Source organism: Colletotrichum jinshuiense, chromosome 6, assembly GCF_051148585.1.
Source record: "Colletotrichum jinshuiense chromosome 6, complete sequence".
Lineage (NCBI taxonomy): Eukaryota > Fungi > Ascomycota > Sordariomycetes > Glomerellales > Glomerellaceae > Colletotrichum > Colletotrichum jinshuiense.
Window position 1 is genome coordinate 1,717,862 of NC_139313.1, and position 9,851 is coordinate 1,727,712.

A 9,851-nucleotide genomic window follows, 5' to 3' on the forward strand; every position below is an offset into this window, starting at 1 on the left:
CGTCTCTACATATACGATCCAGCCTGAAGATACTTGCGAGTCTGTGGTTATTTCCCAAAAGGTGTCGACATTCTGGCTAATGTATGCAAACACCTTGCCCGCCTATTGTACCAATTTTCCTAAGGCTGGCACCAAGCTGTGTATCCCGCCACAGTGTAACACTTACAAGGCACGGCGTGGAGACTCATGCCCCAGCATCGCCGCTGATTATCATGACAAATTCACTCAGGATGGCCTTATCAAATGGAATCCTAATCTTGCTGATAATTGCAAAAATCTGCGTCAGCTGGCAGACTCTATGATATGTATCAGGTATGTCGACAGCTCCATTTCTTGCCAAGATCAAAAACTGATTGTTTGAAGTCCTCCCGGAGAGAATGCTCAGCTCACCTCGGTTGCACCCATCCCGACATCAACTGCTCAGTAAGTATATGCGGTTTGATCCTCTCAAATCCTTAAATACAAGGGCAATTAATAAATAGATTTATTGCTGACTTATTGAAGACCCGATCCATGCTTCGGCAAGGGCGCGCCATCGAGCTGCTTCGGATCATACCCTGTTTATACTGGCACCATAGATTGGCCTGTTTGGGTACCCCCTAGAAGCAGAACCTCATCTGCCATTTCAGGATCAACATCATCTTTGACGGTGACACCTGCTCCCACCGCCACGCCAATCGAATCATTGCCACTTGCACCAGGTACCCTGGAAAACTGTGTAGCTTACGACTCCTACATGGAGAGTCCCACCACCAGAAGGACTTCAGATAGCTTTAACACGTGCTTCGTGATAGCTAATTACCATGACCGTAAGTGTGGGCCGAGATATATAGTAGCTGGCGACTCTTGTTTCTTCTCCATCTCTTTTCTTGTGCACATCACATGCTTAGCTCAAGCCGCTGATATATGAGGAGCAGTCGACGTTGACACCTTTCTATCCTGGAATCCATCTCTCAAAATTGACGACAATGACCCGCTTGCGTGCGTCCTCAAGCGTGGCTATCGATACTGTGTCACCGCGCCGGCTGGAGCGTCCGGCTCTAACTCCGGCAGCTCCAGCTCCACAGCCAAACCATCATCAACCGACGCCGCTTCTGCGCCGGCCTCAAGCACCACCAGTACTTGTAACAGCGGAACCAAAAGTCCATCCAAGTCGGATGGTTTTCTTGGGCTGTGTAGCTTTGCATGCAACCACGGTTTTTGCCCAGCGGGATCTTGCGTATGTAACGAGTATGGGTCTCCCGCATCCACCGCTGAGACGAAGCCGTTCGGGTGCGCCATAGAGGGATTAGAAACGGCTTTAGGGGACCTTTGCAGGTTTACTTGCGCCAGAGACTATTGTCCCGACACAGTATGCACATATAACTGCTAGATCTATGCCATTTTTTAAGTCCTGTCACTGCTCATGGGCATTACAGCAGGGCCTTGGAGCGGTCATCGTCGCAGGATATCGCGGAAGCAGCGGTGACGAGGTCACCCTGTTCGGCAAGGAATCTGTGGTCCAGGATGCAAAGATTAAAAAAAAAAAAAAATTCTTATGCTTAAAGATGATATAGATGTGTTTTAACTTAAGCAGCAGTAGCGTCTAGTGTAGAGGACAAGAAATGAGGCCTGGAACCGCCCAGAACATGGCGCTATTATTTCCCGGGTGATACTTATGGAAAAATGGATTCGTTTCCTCTGTCTAAATCTACCCACCACCATGACACCACCATCCGGCACGCTACTTCCGAACGTGTTGGTCCTCGTTGGCCAGGGTGGTTCGGTCGTAATACAAGCATCGCAAATGTTAGAGTGAGAAGGTTCTTGCTGTAGTCTTTCAATGCTATTCACTGTGCCCCAAGTAACAGTGGACCCCTTATCGCGCTAGCCTATGCGACCACGGAGGAGGTGCCTGGATGTATATAATCCTTGCAAGCGAAGATGTTTACTTTTACCAATTGACAATGGTCTCTGAGCCTAAGTCGGATTAGGATTACCGAAAGCGCCGTCTCTCTTCGCCTATCTCATCCGAACAACCTTCCAAGAACATTACTGAACTTCTCCCTCATTCAACCGGACTTGGGAGTGGTCTTTCAGAGCAAGCCAACGTGCTCGTTAAATAGACCTATTTGTCTCTCTCCGCCTGCCGTCATTTAACTTCATTGAGGGTCGCGTGCAGCACCTCCTCGACACAACGCTCACTCGTCTCGCTTGGCCGCCCTTTTCACGCTCAAACAAGAAGCATTACCTTGACCTTGGTCATCAAGCACCTCCGATCCTCCTGCTGATAATTGTTCACCTCTTTAATAAAGCAGCCGCCACCCCTTCCGAGGCCTCTCTAGCAAAGAACGAGTAGGAGCAAAACCTAGCCGCTTATAATTGAGAAGGGCTCTAGCCAAACATAATGTTTTGATAGAAACACTTTATTTTATGAAATCTGGAATTAAGAGACCTTTGCAAGATTACTAGAGCGAGGAAAACAATGTCTGAGCGGACTCACCCTTCTTGGCACGGACAACACGGATCTCCATGTGTCCCTAAACAAGGACACAGCAGCCGCTTGGCAACGAGTGGGTTACAGATTAACAAGTGCGGGCCAAAGTAGAACAAGGTGCCCGAAAACGGTTCTTAAAGCTGGGTTCTCAGTCGTGGAATGCAGTGTGATGCCACCCTGAACTGACTCGGACAGGGTCGAAGGCCCACTAAAGGAGGCCTCGACTAAATGAAGTTTATCGGCTCGGCTACCTGACTTCACCCCGAACTGGAGAATCCCTCTCACAGATGGCGAATAAGATGCTACATCGCAGGTTCTACAGTGGGACTTTGAAGCCATTCCAGACAGGAAAATTAGCATCGGGAGCTTTTGAACCCTTTGGTTCAGGAACACAATGGCTTTTCGTGGCGCAACCAATATACTACGCCGCCCAATTGATAACGAGGTAACCTATCTTCGTATCCGAGCCCCTGTTCTCGTTGGGTTTCGGGCCCGAGTTGCTTTCCGCAATCCGCGTGCCTGCAATGACTCTCATGGGATTTTTGATTCCTCGAATACAAGTTCGTCATGCGGTGATCCACACAAGGATACTTCTAACCGTGTTGGCTTGTGTCTGGGGTAGTTTCGCTCTCAAAAAGGAGCCTGTCCCCCGCCCTTGTTGTGAAGTGTGAACCATTCCTTCCTCAGTCAGTGACTTCCATCGATTGTGTGTGTAGAGGCAAATCCGGTCAAAAGAAGCAGGCCTTCGTGACAAATATCTGATTCTACTAGTAATTCATCATTTTATGTGAGTTTTCTATATCGGGCCTGCCATCTGTAGTGTTGTGCAAACTGGGAACACTAAATTCAAGCCAACATCTAGAGCAGTTTGCTGACAAGGCTCTAGGTTACTGCTTCGAAAATGCTCCCTAACATTCTCTTCCCGGTTCTCGCATTTATGGGTGGTGCTCTAGGTGCACCCATCGAGAGCACCCTGGACCGTCGTGGAACAGTGAGCCACGACTCCCTCAGCCCGAGCCCCCAGAAAGTACAAGACAACGCCGTTGGTAGCGCCATCGCAAGATTCAACCCGCTCCTTCACATCGCCCACGGATGTCAACCATATACTGCCGTCAACGATGCCGGCGACACGAGGTAGGTCAAAACCGGTTTTCTGGATTAAAATGTTTCAACTTGGCTGACGTTGGAAATAGTGGTGGTCTCAAACCCAGCGGTAGCTCGAGTGGAGGTTGCAAAGACACCAGCAAGGGTCAAACCTATGCGAGAGGAACATGGCATAATGGAAAGTACGCCATCATGTACACATGGTACTTCCCCAAGGACATGCCAAACGATGGTATATCCACCGGATCGCACAGGCATGACTGGGAAAGCGTCGTGGTCTGGCTCAACAACCCCTCCGTCACAAACCCGACAATTCTAGGCGGAGCTGCTTCGGGACACGGCAATTACAAGAAGACGACAGACCCCAAGAGAGACGGTGACAGCTTGAAGGTGGAATATTTTACCCAGACCCTTCTCAACCACGAGCTGCAGTTCACCGATACTGTTGGCCGCACTTACCCCGTCCTTGACTGGGATGCCATGAGCACGACTGTCCAGAACGCTCTGACCGATGCCGATTTTGGCTCAGCGAACGTGCCCATAAAGGACGAAAACTTTGTCGAGAACCTCGACAAGGCGCTCATCTAAGATTTCGGCTAATCACAAATCACCACGATGAACCAGCCAACTTTGGCATAGATGCCACTTCTTTTTTGTTCATAGTCAAAACTGGAGCTTTAACTTTTTCACTGGAGCACCGCTGAATGAGTTGAAGATTAAGATTCCATGTTTTTTTTTTTTTTTCAGAGTCAAGAGACCACCTAAACATAAATAAGATATACGATCCGTCCACCAAGTTGGTATATGTGAACGATCAAATTCAACGAGAGCGTGCGAGGGAAAATGTAACAACCAGCCATGCCACCTCAAATTGTCCGAGGTCCATCTACCGCAGCCGCTGTGCTAGACACAACAACTGGATCTGTGACCTTGTTGTCTTCGACCGAGGTGTTGTCTGAGTCCAGCTTCGTGTTGTCGACGGGTCGCTCGGGTACAAGAAGAACTGCCAACGAGGTTGCAGGAACACATATGACGAACATGACGAAGGCCACCACCAGGTTTACCATAGGCGATACCTTGACAGCTCCAATACCGAACGCCAAACACGATCCAATGGACTCGAAGGATCGCACAAGACCGACACCTAGCGTCAAGGTCTCAATGTCGTCGAAGAATGTGCCCATCAACCAATACACAAACATGTAGTGCGACTCGTTCATGAAACTAGGTTCAAGTTAGTTACAATGTATATAAGGCTAACCAGAACGCCAAGAACTTACCGGAATAGCACGTTGACTGCGAAACCGCGCCCGAAGCCCGGAGAACTCCAGTCAAGAGTAATCTTTGGCACAGTATCCTCATACAGCTTTTCGTTGGCCACCTGCCAGGAGAACAAACCGAGCATAATAATTGCGAACGACGCCCAGGTGATTTTGGCGAGTTGGGGACGACTGAAGCACTTCAAGTCGTAGAACCATCCCCAAAACATGTTCGCGGCTGATGCCGCAATGCCAGACGTCAAAGCGCCTAGGGTTCTGGCTCTGACGGAAAAGTACTTGGTAAGGTAAATGCCTTGGTAGGTGCTGTTCCAGTTGAAGCCGATAAGAATGGGGATCAAAAGGTAGAACTGCTTCTTCTTGAGCAATTTCAACCATTTGCGGAACTCTCCCATGACAGCCTTGTTCTTTGTCGGGTCGGCAATCTTCCTGCCATCGCTGTGAATGACCTTCTGCGGGGGCGATACAAGCAGCGCCAAGGGAAGACCGAGGCACTGTAGTGCGATCAAGATAAGGTAGGTTGAGTATCCGACCTTTCCTCGTTGGCCATTGTTGACGTTCAATGAGAGCTGAATAGCAGCACCGAGGAGCTGTCCGAGCTCACGAAGACCGAGCCAGATGCCAGTGAACTTTCCTCTGTCCTTGATATCGGCGTAGCCAAGAGCGATGGCACCTTCTGCCGCCCACAGTGCCGAGGCGGCGATACCACAAGTGGCACCTCCGAACAAAACAAACCATTCGACGCCATAACGGTTGTTGACATACATTGACGCCGAGTAGGGTGCGTAACCGAGTGTACCGATGATCAGCACCGTCTTAAGGCCAATCTTGTTCGCCATAATAGCGAAGAAACTGCAGCCAAAGACCATGATGCCGAAGGTGAGGGAGTTGGAGCCATTGACGAGGTACGGCTCCTGCTGGCCACCAGCGCCAGTGCCTTGAGAACCATATTAGTCGATGATTGATTTTGATTTGAGAGAAGACACGTACTGTTGAGCGCATTCCAAATACCGGGCTGAGTGAAGGAGATCAAGCCCACGACGATGACGTTGAACAGCGGGCTGCGGTACCACCGCGTGAAACGCGACACTGGCTTGGTAGGCTGGACATCTTGAACCTCCTGATCCACCTCTTCGGGCTGCTTTGCGTGATCACCCGTCGACATTGTAACTTGCAATCAATCCCGACAGAATGGATGAGTTCATGCAAGTGCGGGAGAGGATGGGGACCGCTGCAATGTCGAGCTTTTAGGAAATTCTGGCGACCACGGTATTAAATACCACACTGCCCAATTGATCTGTGGCAAATGTATTTCTCCCTCCAAACCACCATGCGGCCAACGTCCGTCATGTCGCATCTGTCTGAATTTTTTTTCCTCCGCCCCGGCCCCCCAGACTCCGCAGTCTGTCAGATATCGGGTCGCGGCCAGATTGGTTGATTGCGCTTGCGATAACTTTAACAGGTTTGGCTCGCATTGCGTTATTGAAAATAAGTATGAGTAAATCCCGACCGGCTCGCCTCGGTAGCGTCAGAACTGCATGACCTATCCCTGGAGGATGCCGCCGGCGAGGGCACGGTCTGTCCGTATTGCGAATTAAACGTTGGCTGGACCCTGGAAGGCGTCGGTGTTGGGGCCGACATCGCGACGTGCTTACAAGGGTGCGATGGCGACATTTGCAAGCGGGTTGCGACCCACTACTCGTCATCAGCCGGGTTGTGAGCGCAAGATGGTTCCAATGCCAATCGCGAATTGAGCTTGGGATAAAGGCCACAGAAAGACCATTGCCGATGGAGGAAATTCGCAGCAGTAAATACAATTTTTTTTTTTGGATCTTTTGCATTCGTAAATAATTTGATTTTGAAAGCAAAAATGGGATCCCGTGCCGAGACGCTCCGACCCGCCCCGTACGGACCCGCTGTCAAACTTCCGGCCCCATACTCGGAGGAGACGGAGTTCCCCTTGTCCCTTGCGGCCTTCGAGCCGAATACCCACATAGCGGATCTTGTCGTCGAGATTGAGGGACTATCCACTAGCGGCAAGCTACGAAGTCTATTGAACAAGCACGGCGCGGTCTACTTCCAGAACTTGAGTCTCCAAAGCGCAGAAGAATTCTCTCAGTTTGCACATGCTTTTGGCTGGGCGGCCCACGAGGATATCGGCAATCCAGTTAGACGCACCATCCTCGCCAAAAACGTAGCGACTGCCAATGAAGGTCCCAACACGCAGCCAGTTTACCCACATAATGAGTTTGGGTTGAGTCCACACTATCCAGCCTACGTATTATTTTACTGCGCGTCAGCGCCCGAGACTGGTAGGCTTCAAGCTGCAACTAAGCGTGACGTGTGAGCGCTGAAGGTCTCATATTGCAGGCGGCGAAACTCCGATTAACAATTCTGTTGTTCTTTACCACCGGCTGAAGGAGAAGCATCCCGACTTCATCCAAGAAATCGAAAAGAAGGTTCGGTTATCCTTCACGATGACAGTCCTGTGCATTCCTTTTGACGTACTTTTAAGGGTGTGAAATACCAGTTGTTTTACCCGAATGGCCCTCGCCATCAAACTTCATCTGCTGGGACAACTGTTTTACAGGCTTACGGCCGAACTGTTGTAGACAGCGATGATGCAGAAACTGCTCGATCAAAGATTGAGAGGGAAGTTCAACGCTTGCCAACGGCGCAGTGGGTCTGGGAAAACCAGTCGGACAATAACCCGCTCGGAGATTTAAGAGTTTGGCAACATTTGCCCGGTAAGCGCACGTGCCACAGGAGGGAAGGCAGATGGTCGGCTAATGTTTACATTCAAGCTGTGAGAGATCATCCGCGGACGGGAGACACTGCGTTTTTCAACAATGTGGTATCTCGGTTCTTGAATGCAATCGACGGCGGCACGCTGCAGCCACCGCACGTTAACAAGGATGGGAAATACCAGCCACCAGCATTTGTACGTTCTCGGCCCACGCACATAACTACAAGAGAGTCGAATACTAACTGCTGATAGTATGGCGACGGTTCTTTGATACCCAGAGAGTATCTTGATTCCGCCGTTGAAATTATCAAGTGCGAAGCCATAACTCCGCAATACCAAGGATGTAATTTTTTAACACTTGGCGCAGGGAAACAAGAGCTCTGATTTCTTGGAAACAAGGTGACGTGTTGCTTCTTGATGTAAGCTATTAAAATCCTTCTGCAAAAGAACATCGCTAATCCGTATCAGAATCACGCCGTGCAACATGGTAGGGAACCCTGGACAGGGTAAGTTATAACGAGGATGGCCCTCAAGCCAGGCACTGACATTTGGACAGCAATCGAAAACTTTTAGCAAGTCTGTGGGACGAACCGCAGGAACAGACGGCTTGAGTACGGTTACCTCGTGTTGTCCAGAATGAAAAATGCAGTGGGTTACTTATCCATTATTTGGTATAAAAACCACCCTGTAGGTTTGGTACAGGTCCATAAGACTGAGTTGGTGATCAAGCAATAAGGCACCATCGCGTAAACACGGTTGAAATACGATTTAGTCAAAATTATGTATTCGCTAAATACGCGAGCGTATCATACTTCAAATGCTTGACGAAACAAATAGAATAAAGATTTGTGTTTACCAGATTAGAGAAGACCAGGAAAATATAATAATTGTGAGGGAGATTCGAAATTAAGTGACACAATTAACGCTTAGACTACTCCTTGGTGATGCATAAGGTAATTATACGACAGGATCCTTGCAAAGTAAAGCTCGTCCAAGCTTCGGGCTCTTGTTAGCATTTGTAGCAATCTCTTGCTTTCCTGATGATATTGGACCTACAAGTTTAATGCTGCAGCAGTAAGGGGTTCGATCGTCAGAATCTTGACAGGCAGCTTCGAACCCAGCAACAGTGACAGGCTCATTGGTCACTGTGGATGGAGAGCAATTAGCATGTGCACACAAGTAAAATAGGATGGAGAATGAAGGATTGTAACGTACGATCAACGCAATTCGTGAAGAGGATTCCAAGAACTGATTTTTTGCAGCATGTTGGCCCGCCGGCTTTACACACTGCCGGGTAGATAGTGGTGGTTTCGGCTGGCCGCATCCGTTGGCTGATTGCCGGAACAGCAGCTGCGACAGAGGCGAACAGTGCAAGAAGAATGGCTGTCGGTCGCATTTTGGGAACTCTGAAAGGATTGGATGGTTGTGTGGGGGGTAAAATCCCGAAGATCGCTTCGGCTGTAAACACGAACGAGTATGATGCGGATAACTTTAAACGTAGTACTTTGCACCAACAAAAGGGGACGATGGTCAATTATATACAGGATTTCTTTGACCCAAAACAGAATATGGTGGCTTCTGACGTTGAAAAAAAGGCTTTTCGGCTGGTCCCTAGCACTCTATGAGGTATTCACCTAGGTCAGAAACCGGACATATACTAGTCTTGTCTCTGTACGAGAATGCTCTGGACCCCGAAAAGCATTAATACTATCGACGCTTTAAGCCATGCATTGTTTTAGCATCGTTTATCGCTGCGGGGAATCGCCGGTTGAGGTATTCTTCACGTCTCCGTTCCCGATGGCAGGCCGCATGCGGAAGCTTCCCGTCATCCAAACAGCCCGACTTGTGGCATGGTTATGCAAATTTAATTTAAAGGTAATTATGTACTTTGAATTCTTATAATGATATTTTTCTTTGTCCTCCACGAATTCAAAATGCACCGTGAACGGTTACTTCCTATTATTGACAATGTAGTTCCGAGTAATTGGTTGAATTTGTAATGTCGTTTTGCCCGGTAGCTTCTGAACGCCGTCAAGGAACTTCTGAACGCTGTCGAAGCTACTTGCATGCCTTCATTCCATATGTAATTTAACCTTTACTGCTAAACCAGTCTAGTCTACCACCCATTGTGAGGGTTCCAAGTCCAGAACTTCAGGGACCCGCAGTCTAAATTTTGGGTTCAGCCCCCCGAGCACTAGAGCATTTTCGTTCCGCTGCTGGAGGATTTGTCCCGCTACATCCCCAGTAG

General features: G+C 49.1%; 2 protein-coding genes across 2 annotated transcripts; one reads left to right on the forward strand and one right to left on the reverse strand.

The window, feature by feature from the left end:
* Positions 1-3,413: 3,413 nt before the first annotated feature.
* EsH8_VI_000439 (NPP1 family protein) lies at positions 3,414-4,168 on the forward strand (the record flags this gene model as incomplete). Its single annotated transcript, XM_083271692.1, has 2 exons — positions 3,414-3,610; positions 3,670-4,168. 2 exons carry the CDS (start codon positions 3,414-3,416, stop codon positions 4,166-4,168), a joined length of 696 nt encoding a protein of 231 aa, XP_083126866.1.
* Positions 4,169-4,446: 278 nt separating this feature from the next.
* Positions 4,447-6,022, reverse strand: EsH8_VI_000440 (major facilitator superfamily domain-containing protein; the record flags this gene model as incomplete). The annotated part of the gene is made up of 3 exons (XM_083271693.1): positions 4,447-4,804; positions 4,861-5,794; positions 5,848-6,022. The coding sequence occupies 3 exons, from the start codon at positions 6,020-6,022 to the stop codon at positions 4,447-4,449; spliced, it is 1,467 nt and encodes a 488-aa protein (XP_083126867.1).
* Positions 6,023-9,851: the final 3,829 nt, after the last annotated feature.